The 23,764-nt window shown below is 39.8% G+C and overlaps 1 protein-coding gene across 8 annotated transcripts in view; it reads left to right on the forward strand.

The window, feature by feature from the left end:
• Window positions 1-23,764, forward strand: part of VWA3B (von Willebrand factor A domain containing 3B) — a 204,978-nt gene that overhangs the window by 62,700 nt on the left and 118,514 nt on the right. For all 8 annotated transcript variants that reach the window (XM_060608050.3, XM_081795290.1, XM_060608041.3 and 5 more), the window contains one exon: window positions 8,832-8,957. In XM_060608050.3, coding sequence (XP_060464033.3) covers window positions 8,832-8,957 — 126 coding nt within the window. The remainder of the gene's footprint in view (window positions 1-8,831; window positions 8,958-23,764) is intronic.

Here is a 23,764-nt window from a genome sequence, read left to right on the forward strand (position 1 = left end):
TCTTCCTTCTTCCTAGAACTCAGTTTAATTCAACCCATGGAGCTAGAGCAGCTGCACTTCCAAAATTGTTGCCACATTACAGCTTTCAAGGCTGAGAGACTTTAATTATCTCCCAAGTCCTGCTCCTCCCAATAAATGGTTTGCCTTGAATTTCTGTGAGACAGTTGTTCTGGTTAGTTAACAAGCATTTGTTCAACACCTTTTTTTGTTTTTAGAGGCTCAGTAGGGCTGAGGAGGAGATTCCAAAGGAATAAAGGACAAGGTTCCTATTTAGGGAACCCCAAACTCTTAGAGTATCAATTATGCCTCTGCTTGATGATTTAAATATTTTTATTTATTTTTGACAGACAGAGAGAGAGAGAGAGAGAGAGAGAGAGAGGCTGAGCGAGCATGAGCAGAGAAGGGGCGGAGAGAGAGGGAGACACAGAATCTGAAGCCCAGAGCCTGACGCAGGGCTCGAACTTGTGAGCTGCAAGATCATGACCTGAGCCAAAGTTGGACACTTAACTGACTGAGACATCCAGGCACCCCATTCTGCTTGATGAGTTATAAGTTGCTCCTTCCCTCCATGACTCCAGGATCCCAGTTTAGGATTTCAGAATTTCCCACCTCCACCTCCACCCACTTCTTCCCTACATCTTGGTATGTGTGAAGGTCTGGTTTTCTTAACCAGAGACTAAGACTCTTTCAGGGCAGGGAACTCCTGTATTCCTTCCCCCGCAGTGGGTTTACATCCTGGGTTCCTTGTTATTCTTGGCTCCTGGCTGTAGTATAGCCTGTCACCAGGATGCCTCCATTGCTCACCACAGCCCTTTCTCACTGGGCAGTGGTGGGCTTAGCGCATTTCTTTGGTCACCAACATAATCAATCTTTTAGGATCCCACTGAAATAATTGAGTGGGTCCAGACATCTTGCATCACCTAACAAAACATATGGCATAGAGAAATCCCTCAAGAATCTCTTAAAAATTAAATTGAATCACTAGGTAAAAGAGCTGGTGTTGATTTCTGATTACCTTTGAATATACTCACCTTGATTTGAGGGTGAGAGATTCTCCACATTTGCTTTTGAAAGTCAAGCACTGTGCTGAGCTCTGGGGATACAATGATGAAAAAGGAAGTCCCTCTCCTCAGCAAGTTTATGCTCTGGAACAGTCTATTTGGAAGTGTCTTTCAGCTGTCAGGGATGTACCAGGGGGGCTGGTTATAGAAATGATAAATGTCTTCAAAGAAGTCACAGTTGGATAAGGGAGACAAACATGCAGATAACAGAAGTCTAACACTTGAGAGCTCTGGGAGTTAAGAACCCCATGAGGCTGTCCTGTGAGTGACTGCCAATCCCAGCGCAGGCAGATTACAGCTAAGCCACCAAGTGTGTGCTGTTGCTCATCAGAATGTCGCATTAGGCCCTGGCCTTGGAGATGTAGCTCAGCAACCATCATCACCTACATATCACAATTACAGACTGGGTGTGTTCCATCCCAGGAAGAGATGAGTCTATAAGCCCCTTGAAGGAAACTAAAAACAACCAGTACATCACAGATGAGATTTGCTTTTAGATCTAGTGTTTACGAAGATACACAAGGACGATATTCTAGTGTGGAAAGAGAATGGGGAACTTTGGAGACAGACCTGAATAGAATCCTGACTGCACTACTTACTAGTTGTGTGGCCTTGGGTAAGTTTCTTAATTTCTCTGAGCCACCGTTGGCTCATCTGTGAAATGGGGGTAATGATCCCTACTTATAGGATCATTGTGAGAGTAAATAAGGCAATAGGTTTAAGTGCCCAACACAAGGGCTGGCACATAGTAGGCACATAGTAAATTTTAGTTTTTCCCACTTTCTCCTCCTTTATGCATCAGCAGGAAGCAGGCTTTATAAAAGACATGTAATCTTAAAGAGATGACGCTATTAGAAATAGTGGAATGTTTTGAACCATATCAGTGAGGTTCATGGCCTGGGATAGGTATATAGAGAAGATGGTATGTCAGGGACTCTCCAGTACTTTGAAAGAGAAAAAGAACTCTGATTCCTTTGAGGAGCACTTCTTTAGGGCAGAAATTGAGGCATCAGGGTATTAGAATATTGTTCCGGAAATCACTCAACTTTTTTTCTCCAAGACTATTTTGTATAGAAATAACTTGTTTACATGCCTGCCTTGCCTATCAGACTAAAGGTTTGCAAGGTTTTGTTGCAAAAGAATCACTGGGATGCTTTTTTGTTTTTTAATTTTATTTTTTATTTTTTTAAATTTACATTCAAATCAGTTAGCATATAGTGCAACAATGATTTCAGGAGTAGATTCCTTAATGCCCCTTACCCATTCATCCCATCCCTCCTCCCACAACCCCTCCCGTAACCCTCAGTTTGTTCTCCATATTTATAAGTCTCTTCTGTTTTGTCCCCCTCCCTGTTTTTATATTATTTTTGTTTCCCTTCCCTTATGTTCATCTGTTTTGTCTCTTAAAGTCCTCATATGAGTGAAGTCATATGGTTTTTGTCTTCCTCTGACTGACTAATTTCACTTAGCATAATACCCTCCAGTTCCATCCACATAGTTGCAAATGGCAAGATTTCATTCTTTTTGATTGCTAAGTAATACTCCATTATATATATATACCACATCTTCTTTATCCATTCATCCACCAATGGACATTTGAGCTCTTTCCATACTTTGGCTATTGTTGATAGTGCTGCTATAAATATGGGAGTGCATGTGTCCCTTCAAAACAGCACACCTGTATCCCGTGGATAAATACCTAGTAGTGCAACTTCTGGGTCATAGGGTATTCTATTTTTAGTTTTTTGAGGAACCTCCATCCAGTTTTCCAGAGTGGCTGCACCAGCTTGCATTCCCACCAACAGTGCAAAAGAGATCCTCTTTCTCCACATCCTTGCCAACATCTGTTGTTACCTGAGTTGTTAATGTTAGCCATTCTGACAGGTGTAAGGTGGTATCTCATGGTTGTTTTGATTGGGATGCTTTTAAGAGTACAGTTTCCTGGAGAATGAGTCTGGGGTGTGGCCTAGGAGTTTGCACTTTGAAAAAGCAGATGGGGGGGTTCTGACACGGGTTCTGAGGACCACACTTTGGGAAGATCACACTGGAGTGAGAGTCTCTTAAAAGCTTGGACTGTTTCTGTTCATCCTGTATTTCCAGTGCCCAAATATAATAGATATTGATTGAGTTTTGTTGAATAAATGGGTGAATGATGATTGCTCTAAGAGGATGTCCTATTGAGAAGAAGATATTTTAAAATAATTGTCTTCCTGGGTCTTAGGTCAGTGTCTTATGAGTTTAAAGAAAATCATTAATGCGCCAAAACTTGTGAATGAGACCCAGTCCTCAGTAACCCACGTGATCAATTTTCACAAAAATGGGCTTTTGTTGAGGACAGGAGGCTGAGTAGATGCTAGTGTGGGGTTGATCCCCAAGACAAGCCCTAGCCTTACTGTTTCTCTGTTGATTCAGAGTTGGTTGACAGATATCAGGGAGCAGCTCTGTGACCATCTTGTGTTCATTTTGTGCACTGTGGGGCCCTTAGAACCAAAAGAAGGCCAGGTCTTTTTGTGATGGAAAAGCTGAAAAACAACAATTTTAACAAATTTTCTCTGAAGGAAACCCATAAAGTTCCCCTGAATTGACCATTTCATTAAAACACCTTTTGATTTGGTGCCTTTTAGAGGGTATTGCCTGTTCTAAAAAGAATAGATTTACTCAGCTAAACTTTATTTGTGGGCATTTTTTCTTTGGATATTGCTTCTCTTTCCCTGTGCCCGTGTCTTCATCACCTGCTTGCCGGGTAGCACCCAGAGCCTGGGGTCATGCTTCTTGCTGAGTTTGGTGGAGCACTTGTTCTTTACCCTGCGGTGAATAGTGATGGCTTATATTCAGGTTTGCTATGTGAATATTGGACGATTAGACTGCAACACATTTGCATTTTGCGATGTTCCACTTAGAAGAGAGAGGCCCCAGGAGATAGTATCACACCCACTTATTAAAAGTTGCCCATACTTGGTATTTGAAATTACTTTTAAGACATCATGGCCCTTGTGAAGCATATACATTCATTGCTCCAGGGAAATGCTAGATGTTTATCCAGATGGTGAAATGCCTCTATTTTCTTTAAATTAATTAGTGGCTAATTTCCATAGGGCGACTGAGTACAGCTGCACACGCACCTCAGTGGTTGGGGGGATGGGGCCGGATCAAGCCACAAGGTGTTCAATGACTTCTCAACACCAAAACATCTTAATATATAATTTAACAGGAATAACTGGGGATTTTCCATTGCAACAGACACTACTGATTTCACCACTTGCAATATCTTTATGGATGTAATTGCCCCCTTTCATCACACCTATATTATCCCATATTATAATTTTATTTTTCTGGACATTTTAGTCACCTCTTGGTTTATTATATTTAAAAAAATGTTGTATTGCCTTCTGTAAATAGAAGCATGTGCTGCTTTTTCTGAAAATACTGCCTTTTGATAGTTCTGTTCAGCTCTTTCAGATCCTCACAGCTAAATAGAAGTTTAGGGCTCAGGCACACAGCAATCTCCTTTCATCTGGGTCAGTTCTTCACCCAGGAGTCCTGGGCAGTGGAGAAGAGCCACAGACAGGTGAGCCTGCACTGGGACTAGGGGGTGGTCTGGGATTCAAGGTTGCTGAGGGTGGTTTTACTTTCTGGATTGCCCTCTCCCTACATTAAACTGTCCTGGGGCCAGTGCCATCCCTGGCTGCTTTTGGAATCACCTTTCCTCTCCTGCCCTTGGATTGCTAGTATTTCAGATAATGGGGGGAGCCTTGTGTAGCTGTGGCAGGAGCATCTGAAAGGAAGGGACTTACTGCTTGAGGGCAAGTCATTGCTAATGTCTAGAATACCTAGAGCATAGCTGTATGCTCTAAGGATATGAGTCTGTTACATACCACTCTCGAGAGTTTCTTCAATATTGGGCCTCTCAGTCATGAGGCAGGGCAATTCCCCGAGGAAAGACCATATTAGGTGCTCAGTCATTGTTTCTTTTTAATAAGGAAAATAAAAACAAAGAAGGATAAGAATTCTTGCTGAAAACACTAGCTTCTGTGCTAAGTGATATGGAGGATACAATGAAAGAAAAGATATTGTCCCGATGCTCAAGATGTTTAGTGAGCAAAGTCAGCCTGCACAAGCATAAACAGTAATCCAAGCCTGTGTGCTAACACCATAGGAGAGCTGTAGACCACACGTCTGGGTAGCAGGATGACGGGGGACATGCTGCTGGGTGGTGAGCTGTGTTATAAGCAGCTGTGTACCAAAAATAAGGCATCATGTTTGTGAAGGATTGACTTAAATTAGACTATTCAAGGCTATGCATATTCTAGTTCACCATCACTGGCTGATGCTTCTTTGTGCTCTTTGGATTTGGAGGTTGGGGGGACAGGTGGCCAGGAATTGCATATACTGTCAGCCTATCTAATGGGGGTGGTAGTGGTGGTGGTGGTGCTGAGAGTGTGCCCTGGCAGCAAAAGGAGTGAGAACAGTGGTGTGGCTGATTCCTTCCACAGGGTTGAGAAGGAGCAGGAGGCAGATCACTGTTTGCTGGGATGGATGGACCAAGCTTGATGGTGGAGGCTGAACAGTGCCTTGAATGAAGGGTGGGGTGGGTGGAGTGGAGGGCTGTGAGTTTCCTGGTGGTGAAGATAGTGGCATCCGGGGGCCCTGGGGGGCTGGAGGACAGTGCCCTGACCAGGTGGCAGAGTGTTAGAGGGAGTGTTATGGGGGCCTTGAACCCTGGACCTGATTGCAATGCAGGGAGCAGGGCCCTCAGCACTGGCAGTGCTCATCCACCACATTAGATAAGTGCTTGACAAATATTTGCCAAATGAATAATTAAGGAATTGGACTTCTGTAGGTGAGACATGGAAGATTTGACAGGGAGGTGGTGTTCCCCTGACATATCAAAACATATCTAATCTGGGTCTCATTTCATTTGTTAAACCGGCCAGTCTGAGAAATCAATACCAGGTCCTCATGAAAAACAGCAGCTTAATGTGACATCTCTCCCAGCTGGTGTCAGAATTTTGTGAGCCTTCAAATTGCTACCTCACGACACATGGGAGATATCAGGGGTTGGTGCACGAGAGGGGACACTTGGGTTGGAAGATTTTGTAGGTCGTCTGGATGTCTCTATGAGAAACCATATCCTGCTTCTGTGCACAGCAGACCGTGGCTAGCTTATACCTTGATGATCAAAATCCGTACAGCTTCATCGTGGTTTTGTCGCCTCTGTGGCATCTCAAATTCACAGAGCTCTCTGAATACTGGGATTTCCTGTGCCTTGTCTTCCACCCTCTTCTGTTTTAAGAAGCTGTGCCTTGGCTGCAGCTGTCTGATGTCCCAGCTACATCCCTTAGAAGTGACCCTCATAAAAATGGCAGCCCTTCCTCACTGCCTGTGGAATAATGAAATAAAACCTCTACATTCTAAGGTCTACTTTGTATTGCCCTGCAGCTTTTCTTGTTTTGTTTTCAAAGCAAATCTGGTTAAATGGACAGTTTTATTTTGTTTTCTGATCACCAGTATAGGAATCTGTAACTGCCTAATTATAATGACTAAACCCGTGTAGTGATCATCTCGTTACTGCCTGCACTGGGAGCATGCTGTCAGTTGTTGCCCCTTAAACACATGTCCTGTTCCTGCGTCATCAAGAGCCACCTCCGTTTCTTTGAATTTTTCCTTTGTTGCTGACCCGTGATCCACTACCTCTTAAGACATTATTGGCAAATCTGGGGAAAATGGAAAGCCTTGACTCATTTGAACTTCTTGGAGGATTCTGCTGTTTAACCCCTCTGTGCTGCAGCAAGCAACCGGAAGCCAGTTTTGCTTTTACAACAGTCAGAAAGTGCTATGGGCTTAAGGTTTGCATTTGGCAGCAGTTTACGATATTTTTGGAGTTCTACCATGGAGCTGGGTGTATATCACGTGTCATTCCTTGGGCTGTTGATGGCTGCAGAGGCATGGTGGCTATCCATCTCTGTCAGGGCTTGTCACTTGCTTCTTTATGAATATAGCTTTTAATACTCTCTCACTTCGGGAGGGCCAGATCCCTGGTATCCCTTCACTTCTGCCCTGCCCTTCCTGACGACATTTTAAAAGTCAGAAACATTGACTCTGGTCTATCCTGGTAGCTTAAGGTCCATCCTTTCACCCTGGGTGGGGGCAGCCCCTAGACCTGATGGTGGTCTGTCATTCTCCGTGGTTATGGGATCTCAGGCGTCTGTGGACTATTAGGTAGACAGACTTGGAATCTTAATAGCAGCTCGGGGAGAGGGCTGCAGGGACCCTCTATAACCATCCAATCCTTTTCTAGGGCAACTATTCAGGGTGGCTGAATTGGTATAGTCACACCAACTTGGGTTTGACTCCTTCCCTGCTCTGCCGCTTGTTGACAGTGTGACCTTGGACAGTTCATTCTGTCTCAGTTTATATATACTGTAGAAGGAGGACAAGAATAGAATTTGCCTGCAGAGTTGGGGTAAAGAGAAAGAGACAATGTTTAGAAATGCCTGAGTACAATACTGAGCACAATGCAGGTACCCTCAGAGGTATTTATCATTAGAGAATTTGGATGTAGCTTACTTTAATGATAACAGAGTCAGTGTTCTCTGAGCTGACTGTATACTATCTGAAATTGAGTTGGTTGTTGTTGTTTTTAAGGTTTTTATTGGAGTGGAATTTTTAAAACTAGAAAACATAGCTGTTAAATAGTTGTCTGTACAGCCGAATTGGGAACAACCCCAGAACAGCAACTCCCTGGTAATCCTGCAATGGCTTGGGTAGTACCAAGGCAGTGGCTGGGCCCGTGGATGTCATGGAAAATGGGTGGTTCTCTCATGGCCTCTTGGAGTCACTACTGGCCTTGTGTGCATAGCAGGCTCTAGTCAGGAGGTGTGTGGAGATAATCATAGGTTTATACACAGTTGTAAGAAATAATAGAGATAGCCAGGTCCTCTCTATCCAGTTTCCACTTATGGTAACACCTTGCAAAACTATAGGACATTACCACAACCATCACATTGATATTGATGTTGTCAAGATACCACCACAGATCTGATGATGTCAGATCCCTTATATTGCACTTCTGTGGTCATATCCATTTCCCTCCCACTCCTACACCCTACCTAATGTATGGAAATGACTAATCTGTGAGGGCCTAGATCTTGGTGAAGGCAGAGCCTCTATCCCAGCTTTGGACCTGTTACCTACGGGATAAACTTTTATTGATTAATTGATTGTGAGAATGATATTAGTATCTATATTTAGAAGCCAAATCATTTTGAAAAAATATGTCATATGGCCAAACCTAACCCTTAATTGAGACAGCAGAGATTCAGAAAAGGAGGTCAAAGAATCACTCTTACATTAGGGGAAAATAAAGACTGTGAAGGTGGTTTTCAAAGAAGCAGGAAATCTCAGCTTAATCAAGAAAGGTTAGGAAGTATTACTTTCCTAAACCATTGAATTTCCCTTCCTCACCTTGACCTAAAGAATATTTTTATTCTTTACCTTATTTGAGTATTATCAGTAATTCATCTTAAAATATTCTGGCTGGTACAGATATTTACAAAGATTTACTGCATCCCAAAGTCTGCATTTATGTTTCCTTAGCTGACAGCACTTCCTTAGGGATTTCAGTTCTGATTCTCACACTAGGGGAGACGGTGGAATTTGATGTTCAGAAATGTTCTAGATACTTGACTGGGGTATGCCAGGCCTCTAGGATTACTAGAGGGTTCTTGGGCCTGCCATAGCCACTCATTCACTCTGTGTTTCCCTTCCCAGGAGCTGGGGTCAGAGAGGACGTGTTTCTCATCTGGAAGGAGATGGAAGAAGCATGCAGCATTCTGACTCAGATCCAGAGGCTGGTTGCTGAGCCACCCAAGTCTGACGTGGCCACACTAGACAGTGGTGGGTGCTGTTTATGTTTATAGTGTAAGAGTCATAACTGTTACTAGTTGGGGATGAAGGACTGTTTCCTGAGGATTGCTTCCAGAGTTGTGCTGTGGTTTGTGTGTATGTGTATGTGAGCGTATGTGAATGTGCGTGTGTTAGTGAGATTGTCAAAAAAAACACCAGCTGGACAGGAAAGTGGTAACTTGCAGTTACCAGTATAGAGCTGGGCTTAGTGATGAATACAACATGGACAAGTGGGGATTTGTAGCCAAGGAACAGGGGTTGAGGGGGCAGTGGTGGTTAATGGATGGAAAATTACTAAGAGGAGACATCAGGGGTAAAGGGGAATTCTGGCCAAACCTACCTGACAGGATTCTTCTTGAAGGCAGGCCAGGGTGACCAGCTACCACCTGGGTGTGGTAGGCTATGAGGAATTTGATCATATGTGAAGGGTGGGGAATTCTGGCTGAACTGACTTAACAGGATTGTTGCTAAAATTGGGTGATGCAGAGACGAACACAAAAGTCCAAAGGTGGTGGCTTAGTTGAGAAGAGGATTCAGAGGAACCTGAGTTTGGAGTAAGAAAGTCCTGGTGGAAAATCCCAACTCCATCATTTGGAATTAACCCAAATTAATCTATTTAAGCTTTAGTTTATTCTTCTGTTAAATAATTATAATATTGGTCTTGAAGGATTATTGTAAAGATTAGGTAAAGTAATGGATGCTTTGCACCAAGCAGGTATTTGGTAAATGTTAGCTCACTCTTTTCCCTTTCACAGTTGGGGACTTTGTGTACTGATTCTCTTAAGTTAGTAAAGGATTTTCCTCTGTAGGGAACTGGTTTCATTTAGACACTTTTGGTAACAATGGTAGTTAACACTTACAACACATACCTTACGTGGCAAGCACTGTTCTAGGGTCTTCACAGTATTAACTCATTTAACCCTACCTACAATCTTATAAGATAGGTGCTACTATTTTCTCCATTTAGCCCAAGGTTACACAGCTAGAAGCAGTAAAACTAGGATTCAAAACCCAGTTCCTCAGGAACGTACTGATGTCTGGCTTTCACCCTGTACATTCTGACTGAATCCATAAAGTATGTGATCTGGACATTGAGGTGGTGGGGGGGGGGGGGGGTTTGAAAGCTTCCCAGGTGATCCTAATCACCACAGCAAAGTTTGGGAACCCTTGCCAGGCTGTATTGCCTCCTGGTACCCTGCCTATATTACAGAGGTGTCAATGTGGAAGAAGGGCAAGGAGGCCAGAGCAGCTGGGCAGGGATTCAGTTGAAGAAAAGTGGGGAAGCGATACGTGTAGAGGGAGGAAGAGGTTAAAGGCATGGGAGAGCATACCTTGTGTAACCTGATAAATTCCAGGTGACAGTGACTTTTTACTGTGACTGGGTGTCCAGCTATGGGTCTGGGGCAGCACAGCTGCAATGTTTTGCCAGGGCCAGCTCTCCAGGTCCCCAAGCTTATCCAGAGGGGCTGCTCATTTGTAGTGACAGCATACTCAGTATCAACCCAAAGAGTCCTCTGTCATCCCAAGAGAATGAAAATGAAGCAGGGGGACCTGAGCTAAAGTCAACATCCACGCCAGGCAAAGATTCTCTGTTCAGGGTTTGGGGGAGTACAGTGGACTGAATTGTTTCCCCCAAAGTTTGTGTTGAAACCCTAACCCCCAGTGTAGCTGTATAAGGAGATAGGGTCTTTAAGAGGGGTAATTAAGTTTAAATGAGATCATGAGGGTAGGACCCAAATCTAGTCTGACTGATGTCCTTCTAAGAAGAGGAGGAGATGCCAGAGACTTCTCTCTTTCCATGCATGCACAGAGGAAAAGCACAGTAGGAAGATGGCCATCTACAAGCCAGAAAGAGATGCTTCATCATAAACTAATCCTGAGGGCACCTTGATCTTTGACTTTCAGGCTCCAGAACTGTGAGAAAATGAATTTATGTTGTTTAAGCCACCCAGACTATGGTATTTTGTTGTGGTAGCACAGACTAATGTAGGGAGTATTTAAGCTTGGGGTAGTTAGTCTTGAGGATTAACAGAAGATTTTTAGGTATTATTCCTGAAGGAAACAAAAGAGATAGTGGCCTTAGTAATTGATAAAGGATAGATTTTCATCCCTTTATTTCAGTCGAACACACACACACACACACACACACACACAAAACTGAAAACTAAAATTACTCCAAGCATACATTTTCAAAGATGCTTCAGGTGTCCCATTTCTAGTTAAAAAGCAAAATTTGGCCACTGTTGGATACCCACTGGAGCTTTTATAACTTTGCTTTGGCCCCAGAGACTACATGTGGAGTGTCTGATCTGTTCCTGTTGCTACCCACAACACAGTGTTATTGAGGCAAAGGAGGGTGTGCTTCATGTGAAGGCACAGCCAATCCCTAAGTTTGGCTGCCCAGAGCCTGCAAGGCCGAAGGAGTTAGCATAGCCATCTGGAGGGGGAAATGTTAGGATGGAGGAGGCCAGATGGACTACCGTTGCATGTGAAACCTTCATGTGAATTAAACAAAATCTACCTTCCTGGGTTTAGCAGCCCCCACATGCTCCCTGGGCTGGATGTACTGGTCCAGGAACCAGCTGGAACCTACAACCATAGGGCAGGAGGGCAATATCTGGCAGGGATGGTTCATAAGCTTGAGGCTTTGGATAAGAAAATGGTGAGGTCAGACACTCTGGTCACTGGTAATTTTGACCTCTTTTACTTACCAAGAGTAGGACATGAAAAATCTCTGGTATGGAAAACCTGACAAAAATATATGAAGTAATGGTTTTTAGAGATACTGGGCACCAAGCAATGAAGGCCAGTGACCCCTGAGATACAGGGAACATCCAAGGTGAACTCTGCTGTTATCCCAGCTTAATGCTTTGAGAAAGTTTCAGGGCCATGGTGTAGGGAGAAGGATCCTGGGTGGAGCACAGCAAACTTCTGAGTCTGGGAGACAGAGCTAAAAGTCCAGGAAGACCAAGAAATCTAGATTTCATAAGACAAATTACCAGAGAGGAGAGAGGTACAGAGAGAGAACTCTGGAAATCTGCAGAGCCCCCCTTGAGAATCTGTGGATGAATTCTTTCATGTGGAGAAATCACCTGAGGCTGGGAAAGATCCAGTGGGAGGAATTCTAGAATAGTCTTGGAGCTCACACAGGAGACCAGTCTTTTCTTTCTAACAGAGCTCACCTTGGTTATTCCCTGTATCTCAGGAAACACGTAGATAGAATTTCCAAGGAGAGAAGAGAAAAGGGAACAGAAAAATATTGGAAAAAATAAAGATTAAAAATTTCCCAAGTTTGATGAAAACTATAACACCAAGATCCAAGAAGTTCAATGGATGTCAAGTACAGGAAAATGAGAGAAAGTATGCCAAGACATCATAATCAATTTGCTCAAAACCAGTAAGACAGAGGAAATCTTAAAAGCAACTAGAGGAAAAAGAAGAAACATTACATACAAAGGAACAAAGATAACCATGACAGCAGAATTCTTTTTGCAAGTGAAAAGAGTAGAGCAACGTCTTTTTTTCCTTTCAGTACTTTAAATTTTGAATCCAGAATTCTATACTTTGTGACAATAACTTTCAAAAAAACAAAAAGCAAATACAGATGTTCTTAGACATATGAAAATGAAAGAAGTATTAGCAGTGATCTGCACTTCAGGAAATGTTAGAGGGAATCCTTCAAGCAGGAGGATTATGATACTTTAAAATGGAAAAATGAATGAAAATAATGGAGCTACACAAAGGAATAAAGAACACAGGAAATAACTGCCTGGGTAAATATATGATATTTTTCTATTTAAATGTCCAAAAGACAATTCACTGTTTAAACAGAAATAATATCAGTGAGGCCTGTCGCATATCTATAAGTAAAATGTATGACAACAATGGCATAAAAGGCAGGAGGGGAATAGCAGCATTATTCATTAAGTTCTAAAGATGAAAAACCCAAATGTACACCAACAGATGACTGGATAAATAAACAGTGCTATGTACATACAGTGGAATATTATTCAGCCTTTAAAAGAAAGGAAATTCTGATATAGGCTAAAGCAGAAACAAAATGACAAATATGATATGAGTCCACCTATATGATGTGCCTAGAATAGTCAAATTTATAGAGTGATTACCAAGGGTTGAGGGGAATGGGGAATGGAGAGTTATTATTTAATGGGTATAGAGTTTCTGTTTGGGATATTGAAAAAGCTGTGGGTATGGATGGTGGCAGTGGTTGCACAACAATGTGAATATTTAATGCCACTTAATTGCATTCCTGAAGATGGCTAGAATGATAAATGTTATGTTATGTATATTTTACTACAATTAAACAACAACAACAACAACAACAAACCAATGCATTGCAAAACAAACAAACAAACAAAAATCCAGGAGGGGAGAAATGGAAGTATGCTATTGTAAGGTTCTTACACTGTGCATGAATACCAGCTGAAGTTAGGGCACAATACATTGAAGATGTTTGCTATATACCTAAAGTAACTACTGTTTAAAAACAAGCCAACAAAGGAGATAAAATGGAATTAAAAAATACTCAATCTAAAATCTGTCAGGAGAAAAAGAAAGAGAGCAAAGGATAGATAGGGCCAATAGAAAACCAATGGCAAGATGATAGACGTAAACTACCATACATATGTCAAAATGTATCCATTTGTACACTTTAAATCTGTATGGTTTATCTTATGTCAGTTATACCTTAACACAGCTGTTAATAAAGTAAAAGAGGATGATGTGGATCACTCATGAGGTGCTGAGCTGTTCAGAATGTTGGTGTTAATGCCTCTGAGCATTGTGTGTGTGTGTGTGTGTGTGTGCACGCGCGTGCGCGCACACACGTGTGCCAGGTATGACTCTCAAACAAGAAGATGGCTTTTCTCACAAAACATTCAGGGATTTGTCCCAGTTAGGGAAACTTTACCCTTCTTTGGATGATGCTGCAGCTCAAAACATTTCAGGAACTCCTCATTTGTAATAACCTTCACAGCCATTTTATGACTCACCGGAGATAATAAGTCTAATTGTGTTGTATAATCATACCAAGGTTGGACTCCCAATATTTGGTTGGTTCAAAATATCAAACTTGATGTCAAAAGACATGGAAGAGGATAGAGGCTCATTGAATCCCTTGTAGGCAATTCCAACCCAACCGGGAGCTCTACAGGAGTTTTGAGCACTTTTTTTTTTTTTTTTTAACACATGGTGGGGGGGGGGGGGAGGGGTGATGCTTGTTTTTATTGACATTGTATTAAACCACCAGCCAGCTGTCTTTCTTGTCATAAGTCATGGTGACATACACAGATTTTGAGTTAGAAAGATGAGTGGGGTAGAGATCAAGTTAGCAGTTGACCCTCAATGAGTCTGGAAAGATAGGCAAGGATCAGATCATGCTGGGTCTATAGGCCATTGTATGAGATGTCAGTCCTTAATTTAATACCAGGGGGAAGCCACTGGAAGATTTTAAGCAAAGGAATGATAAAATAAGATTTGCATTTAGAAAAAAAATTCACTTGGGCTACTGGGTGGGAAACAGATGAGAAGAGAGAGGGCAAGTGAGGATGAGGGAAAAGAGTTAAGATGTATAAGTGAGAGATGATAAGTTGGCAGATCTGAGGGAGAATTCATATATTGAACTTGGAAGAACTTGGGAGTGAGGAAATTATAGGTGTCAAAGCTAAGCTCCTAGATGGACACCATGCTGGAGGAGAACCAGGTTTGGGGGTAAACATGGTGAGGCTTGTTTGGATTATTAAGACTGAAGCCCTCTAGAGAGACCAAACAGAGAAGGAGGAGAGGCAGTTGACTCTATAAGTCTGGATTCAGATAGCTGTGAGTGAAGTGATATATGATAATGGATGGATGAGCAAACATTCTTGGTATAAACACATGGACCCATCAAGTGAGAATGCCATGTTTCTGAATCTTTGATCCCAAGATCTTTGGATTCTGATATATACAGAGAAGAACAAATGTGAGTTCTCTGTTCTGTACCAGTGATATACAATCAATGTAATAGATGAAGACTGTTTTACCAACATGATGACTTGAGATCTGAAGCAAAACAGGCTAATTTACAGAGCCCTTGTACATATTTACTTTCTCAAGAATACATTTCCCTTTTGTTCAAATAGAACTGGCAGGATGAGATCTGGGGCAGAGCACAGCTGGTTTCTTATGTAACCAAAAGCAAATCTAACACTTGTCAAAGTGCTCACACTTCCAGCAAGGCAAAAGAGAAAATAATATTTCTTCCCAGAACTGAATTTTTTTCCAGTATGCTTTTATACCTTTAAAGCTCTTTATAGTCAAATCAATGTTAACAGGGCTGATTATAAGCAGTAAGTGATACTGCTAAAAGGGCCAGGATTTTGTTGAACTCAAACATGCATTTTTTTAATAGGTAGTAATCCCTGTCTTTTCCAGATTAAAAAAAGAAACAAAAATTTCTGTGTAAGAGTATCATGTAATGCCTCCACAAGTTAGAGTTAAAGCTGTTACTGAAAAATTTCTCCCAAAATGTGGGAAAAGAATTAGTTCATTAGAATCCTGTAGATGTGATGCATTAAATTTAGGAAGGATATTGGAATGTAATACAAAGTATGATGAAATGTCAGAGCTAGAATCATGTTATTAAAAAGTGACTATGGTAGGGGCGCCTGGGTGGCTCAGTCGGTTGAGCGTCCGACTTCAGCTCAGGTCACGATCTCACGGTCCGTGAGTTCGAGCCCCGCGTCCGTCTCTGGGCTGATGGCTCAGACCCTGGAGCCTGCTTCCGATTCTGTGTCTCCCTCTCTCTCTGCCCCTCCCCCGTTCATGCTCTGTCTCTCTCTGTCTCAAAAATAAATAAATGTTAAAAAAAAAAAAGTGACTATGGTAAATGAAAATGAAAGTTCAACTTACCAATATTTGTAGGATGCAGAGAAAGCAGTGCTTGGAGGGAAATTTATAACATTGACTGCATAAATTAGAAAAGAAGATAGATCTAAAATCTATAAGCTTCCACCTTAGGAAACTAGAAAAAGAGGGACAAATTGAATCCAAAGTACCCAGAAGAAAATAATAATAAAAATTAGAGCAGAAATCAATGAAGTTGAAAATGAGAAATCAATAGAGAAAATCAACAAAATCAAATACTTGTTCTTTGAGAAGACAATAAAATCAATAAGCCTCTAGCCAGGCTAACCAAGAAAAAAAGAAAATACAAATTACTAATATAAAAAATGAAATATGAGATCACTAGAGATCCCATAGGTATTAAAAGGATAATAAAGGAATATTATGAAAATTCTGTGCCTACAAATTTGAATGTATCAATTGATAAAATGGGTCAATTTCATGAAAGACACGATCTGTCAGAACTTCCACAAGAAGAAACAGACAATATGAGTAGGCCTATATCTATTAAAGAAATTAAATAAATAGTTAATAACCTTCCACAACAGAAAGTGCCAGTCTCAGAAAAGGAATCTTGAAAGCAGCTAGACAGAAATGACTCCCTATATGCAAGCAGCCCTCAATAAAATGAACAGCTGATTTCTCATCAGACACCATGAAGGTCAGAGGTAGTGAGATGAAATATTTAAAGTGGTGAAGAGGGGTGCCCGGGTGGCTCAGTCAGTTGGGCGTCCAACTTCGGCTCAGGTCATGATCTCACGGTCTGTGAGTTCAAGCCCCACATCAGGCTCTGTGCTGACAGATCAGAGCCTGAAGCCTGCTTCAGATTCTGTGTCTCCCTCTCTCTCTTCCCCTCCCCTGCTCACGCTCTGTCTCTCTCTGCCTCAAAAATAAATAAAAACATTAAAAAAATTTTTTTAAATAAATAAATAAAGTGGTGAAAGAAAAAAGACTGTCAACCAAGAATAGTATATCTGGCAAAACTACCCATCAAAAAAGGAGGAGAAAGTAAGACATTCAAGATTAACAAAAATAGGTGTCATTGTTAGCAAACTTGCCCTATGAGAAAAATATTAAAGGAAGTCCTTCAAGATGAAATTAAAGGATATTAGAGAATAACTTGAATCCACATGAAGAAATAAAAAGCACAAATAAAACTAACTATATGGGTTAACATACAAGTATAAATGTAGTTTTTATTATAACTCTTTTTTTCCTTCCTATCTGATTTAAAAGACAACTGCATATATCAATACAGGAATGCCTTGGAGACCTTGTCACTTTGGTTCCTGACCACTGTAATAAAGTGAATATCACAACAAATTGGGTTAAACACATCATTTGGTTTCCCAGGGCATAAAAAAATGATGTTTATACTGTAGTCTGTTAGGTGTGCAATAACATTATGTCTTAACAGTGTACATACCTTATTTAAAAATTACTTTATTGCTAAAAAATGCTAATCATCATCTGAGCTTTCAGTAAGTCATACTCACTGATCACAGATCACCATACCAACTGTAGCGATAATGAAAAAGTTTAAAATACTACAAGAATTACCAAAATGTGACACAGAGACATGAAATGAGCAAATGCTGTTGGAAGAATGATACTGATAGATTTGCTTGATGCAAGATAGCCACATACCTTCAAGTTATAAAAAACACAGTATTTGCAAAGTGTGATAAAATGAGGTATTCCTGTAGCAGGGATGTAGTGTACAACATGATGACTACAGCTAATGCTGCTGTATGCTGTATAGAAAAGTTGTTAAGGGGCACCTGGGTGGCTCAGTCAGTTAAACGTCTGACTTTGGCTCAGGTCGTGATCTCACAGTTTGTGAGTTTGAGCCCCCCATGTTGAACTCTATGCTGTCAGCACAGAGCCTGCTTCAGATCCTCTGCTTCCTTCTCACTCTGCCCCTTCCCTCTCTCAAAAATAAATAAACAAGAAAAGAAAAGTTGTTAAGACAGTAAATCATGAGAGTTCTGATCACAAGAAGAAAGATTTTTCCTTTTTTTCCTTTTTTATCTTTCTTTTTATTGTATTTATATGAGAAGCTATTAGTTGTATTAATTGAAGCTATTATGGTAATCATTCCACAATATATGTAAATCAAACCATTATGCTGTATTCCTTAAACTTACACAGTGATGTATGTTAATTATTTCTCAATAAGACTGGAAAAATATGAAAAGACAATCCACAGAATGGAAGAAAATATTTGCAAATCATTTATCTGATAAGGACCTAGTATTCAGGAGACATAAAGAACTATTCCAATTCAACAAGAAAAAAGACCAATAACCCAGATGAAAGATAGACGAAGGATTTGAATAGACATATCCCCAGAGAAGATATACAAATGACCAGGAAGCACATGAAAATATGAGAGAAATGTAAACAAAAACCGCAGTAAGATAACACTTCACACCCACAAGGATAGCTATAATAAAAGAGAAAGATAATAGCAAGTTGGCAAGATATGGAGAAAATGGAACCCTTATACATTGCTGGTGGGAATGTAAAATGGTACACCCACTTTGAAAAGTCTGGCATTTCTTCAAATGTTAAACATAGAGTTAGCATACACCCCAGCAATTCCAGTCCTAGGTATATGCTCAAGGGAACTGAGAACATATGTTCACAACATTCTCCAGATTAGATTACATGTTAGGCCACAAAACGATTATTAAATTCAAAAATATTGAAATCATATCATGTATCTTTTCCAACCACAATGGTATGAAACTAGAAATCAATCTCAAGAGATAAATCTGCAAAAAACACAAATACATGGAGGCTAAACAACATGCTACTAAACAATGAATGGGTGAACCAAGAAATCAAAGGTGAAATAAAAAAATAAACGGAGACAAATGGAAATGAAAACACAGTGATCCAAAGTCTTTGGGATGCAATGAAAGAGGGAAGATTGTAGGAATACATGCATACCTCAAGAAGCAAGAAAAAAATCTCAAATAAACAAGCTAACCATACACCTAAAGAAGCTAGAAAAAGAAGAACAAAGCCCAAGGCCAAGAGAAGGATATAATAGAGATTAGAGCAGAAATAATTGAAATAAAGACTTAATAGAATAGACCAAAGAAACCCAAAGTTGGCTTTTTGAAAAAATCAAGGGGTCCCTGGGTGGCTCAGTTCGTTAAGCATCCAACTCTTAATTTCAGCTCAGGTCATGATCTCATGATTGTGAGATGGAGCCCCACGTTGGCCCCATGTTCTACTCACGTGCAAGTACATTCTCCCTCTCTCAAAAAAAAAAGATCAATAAAATTGATAAGCCTTTATCCAAACTCATCAAAAAACGAAGAGGATTCAAATAAATAAAATCAGGAATGAAAGAGAGGAGAAATTATAACCAACACCACAGAAATGTAAATGATTATAAGAGAATATTATGAAAAATTATATGCCAACAAACTGGGCAACCTAGAAGAAATGGATAAATTCCTAGAAACATATAATCTCCCCAAAACTGAAGCAGGAAAAATAGAGAATTTGAACCGTCCAATTGCCAACAATGAAATTGAACCAGTAATCAAAAAACTCCTAACAGGGATGCCTGGGTGGCTCAGGTGGTTGAACAGCTGACTGTTGATTTTGGCTCAGGTCATGATCTCAACCATTCATGAGTTCAGGCTCTGTATCCAGCTCTGTGCTCACAGTGCAGAACCTGCTTCAGATCCTCTGTCTCCCTCTTTCTGCTCCTCCTTCCCCCCCTCCCTCGGCTCAAAGGTAAATAAATATTAAAGTTTTTTTTTGAAAAATCCAAAACTCTGAACAAACATAAGTCCAGAACGAGATGGCCTCACAGGTGAATTATACCAAACATTTAAATAAAAGTTAATATCTTTTCTTCTCAAACTCTTCCAAAAAATAGAAGGGGAAGGCAAGTTTCCAAATTCAAGGCCAGCATTACCCTGATACCAAAACCAGATAAAGACATCACAAAAAAAGGAAACTATAGGCCAATATCTCTGATCAACATAGATGCAAAAATCCTCAATCAAATATTAGCAAACTAAATCCAACAATGTATGAAAAAAATCATTCACCATGTTCAAGTGGGATTCATTCCAGACAGTGGTTCAATATTCACACATTGATCAATGTAATATATTAACAAAAGAAAGGATAAAAACCATATGATCATCTCAAAAGCTGAGGGAAAAGCATTTGACACAATGTAGCATCCATTTATAATAAAAAACTTTCAACAGAATAGGTATAGAGGGAATATACCTGAACATAACATAGGGCCATATATGAAAAACAGCTAATATAATCAATGGTGAAAAATTGTGAGCTGGAACAAGACAAAGATGTCCACTCTCACCACTTATTCAACATTTAACATAATACTGGAAGTCCTAGTGACAGCAATCAGACAAGAAAAAGAAAAAAAAAAGGCATTCACATTGGTGAGGAAGAAATAAAACTTTTACTATTTGCAGATGACATGATACTATATGGAGAAAATCCTAAAGATCACACCAAAAAACTGCTAGAACTGGTAAATGAATTCAGTAAAGTCACAGGATGCAAAATTAACATACAGAAATCTGTTACATTTCTATACACTAGTAATGAAGTAGTAGAAGAGAACTTAAGAAAGCAATGACGTTTACAGTTGCACCAAAAAGAATGAAATACTTTGGAATAAACTTAACTAAGGAGGTGAAAGATCTGTACTCTGAAAACTATAAAACACTGATAAAAGAAATTGAAGGCAACACAAACCAAAAGGTAGTCCATGCTCATGGATTGGAAGAACAAATATTGTTAAAATATCCCTATTACCGAAAGAATATACAGATTCAATGCAATCCCTATCAAAATACCAACATTTTTCACAAAACAAATAATCCTAAAATTAGTATGGGACCACAAAAGATCCCAAATAGTGAAAGCAATCTTAAAAAAGAAGAACAAATCTGGAGGTATCACAATCCCAGATTTCAAGACATACTGAAAAACTATACTAATCATACTAGTGTGATAATGGCACAAAAACACAATGATCAATGGAACAGAAAGTTCAGAAATAAAACCATGCTTTTATGGCCAGTTAATTTACAGGAAAGGAAGTAAGAATATACAGTGGGAAAAAGACAATCTCTTCAACAAATGGTGTTGGGAAAACTGGACAGCTACATGCAAAAGAATGAAACAGCATTACTTTCTTATACCATACAAAAAAACTCAAAATGGATTAAGGGCCAAATATGAGACCTGAAGCCATAAAACTCCTGGAAGAAATCATAAAGAGTAGTTTCTTTGACATCAACTGTAGAAACATTTTTCTAGATATGTCTTCTCTGGCAAGAAAAACAAAAGCAGAATTAAACTATTGGACTACACTAAAGTAAAACGTTTTTGCACAGTGAAGGAAACCATCAACAAACCAAAAAGGCAACCTACTGAATGAGAGAAGATATTTGTAAATGATACATCTGATAAGAGGCTAATATAAAAAATATAAAAAGAACTTATACAACTCAACACACACACACACACAAAAAGCCAATTTAAAATCCAATTTAAAAATGGACAGAGGATCTGAATAGATATTTTTCCAAAGATATACAGAGGGCCACAGATGTATGAAAAATGCTCAACACCACTAATCATCAGGGAAATGCAAAATAAAACAACAATGAAATACTACTTTACACTTGTCAGAATGGCTAGAATCAAAAAGATAAGAAATAACAAGTGTTGGCAAGGATGTGGAGAAAAAGGAACCCTTGTGCACTGTTGGTGGGAATGCAAATTGATGTAGCTACTGTGGAAAACAATATCAAGGTTCCTCAAAGAATTGAAAATAAAATTACGATATAATTCAATAATTGCACTAATGTGTATTTACCCAAAGAAAACAAAAACACTAATTCAAAAAGATATATGCACCCCTATGTTTATTGCAGCATTATTTACAATACCCAAGTTATGGAAGCAACTTACATGTCCACTGATGGATGAATGGATAAAGAAGATGTGGTATATATACACAATGGAGTATTATTCAGCCATAAAAAATGGTGAAATCTTGCCAATTACAAGAACATGAATCAACCTAGAGGGATTAACACTAAGTGATATGTCATTCAAAGAAAAATAAATATCATATGATTTCACTTGTATGTGGAACTTAAACACAACAAAACAAAGAAAAAAAAGAGACAAAAATCTGACTCTTATATACAGACAGCAAACTGGTATTTGCCAGAGAGGAGATGGGGGGGGGGATGGGTAAAATAGATAAAGGGGATTAAGAGTACACTTCTCTTAAAAAAATTTTTTTTTAATGTTTATTTATTTTGGAGAAAAAGAGACAGAGTAGGAGTGGGAGGAGGAGCAGAGACAGACAGACAGACAGAGAGAGACAGAATCTGAAGCAGGCTCTAGGCTCTGAGCTGTCAGCACAGAGCCCGATGTGGGGCTTGAACTCACGAACTATGAGATCATGACCTGAGCCGAAGTCGGACGCTTAACCGACTCAGCCACCCAGGTGCCCCAAGAGTACACTTATCTTTATGAGCACTGACAAATATATAAAATTGTGGAATCCTGTTGTACATTTGAAACTCCTGTAACACTGTATGTTAATTATACTTGAATTTTTTAAAAGTCCTTAAAAAGACATGTTCACACAAAAACTTGTACATGAATGTTCATAGCATCATCATAGTAGCCATAAAAACAAAAAGTGGAAACAAATGTCCAGTAACTGATAAGTAGATAAGCAAATGTGATACAGCCCTACGGTGGAATATCATGTAGCCATAATACATGTAATGTGGTACTGATACATGCTACAACACAAATTAACTTTGAAAGCATTACGTTAATTGAAATAAGCCAGTCATAAAAGGCCAGTTTGTATGATTCCATTTATATGAAATGTCCAAAATAGATGAATCCATAGAGTAAACTCATAGTGGGGAGAAGGGAAGGGAAATGAGAAATGACTTCTAACAAGTATAGGGTTTCTTTGTGGGGTGAGGAAAATGTACTGGAATTAAATAGTGATGATGATTATACAACCAGGTAAACAAACTAAAAACCACCAAACTAAAAACATTTAAAAATGTTAGTTTTATAGCATATGAATTATAGCTCAAGAAACAAATTTTTAAAGAATACATGAAATAAACAAACTGACTAAAATTTAAAAAAAAAAGATCAAGCCCTGGCATTGGTGATGCCGGATCAAAAAAGTGGCAGTATTTTAATTTCCCAAGGGAAGCAGATTCAGATTTCTCTGTTGGTCTAATCCCAGCATCCCCACTCTGCGTTATGGTTCCCATTCTCACTACCATGTGATCTTCAGGTTCTAATCTAAAGTTCCCAAACTCTGTCAATCCCTTTCTCATTTCTTAATCTTGATTTTTCCACTTTATACTAAGCATCTTGAATTGATTTATCTTACCACATCACACTACTTTTAAAGAAATTGTTGCCACAGGTATAATTTGTTGCCTTCTCAACTATTATCCTTCAATTTATTCTAAATGTCATTGTAGATGTAGATACATTGGAATGTGGCTTTCGTTGGCGCACCTGGGTGGCTCAGTCAATTGAGCATCCAACTCTTGATTTGGGCTCAGGTCATGATCTTCTGGTTCGTGAGTTCAAGCCCCATCCATATCGGGCTCCAAGCTATCAGCTTTGGATTCTTTCTCACTCTGGCTCCCGATCTCTCTCTGCCCTACTCCACTCATGCTCTCTCTCTCTCTCTGTCTCTCTCAAAATAACTAAATAAACTTAAACAATGTGGCTTTTGTAGTTCTTGTCTTGGAATCTGTGGTCTGCTAGTGGTTTCTTCTCAGCCTTCATGCTGGTCTGTCACTGTCTGACTGCTGCTCCTTATT

Source organism: Panthera onca, chromosome A3 (assembly GCF_046562875.1).
Source record: "Panthera onca isolate mPanOnc1 chromosome A3, mPanOnc1 haplotype 2, whole genome shotgun sequence".
NCBI classification, from domain to species: domain Eukaryota; kingdom Metazoa; phylum Chordata; class Mammalia; order Carnivora; family Felidae; genus Panthera; species Panthera onca.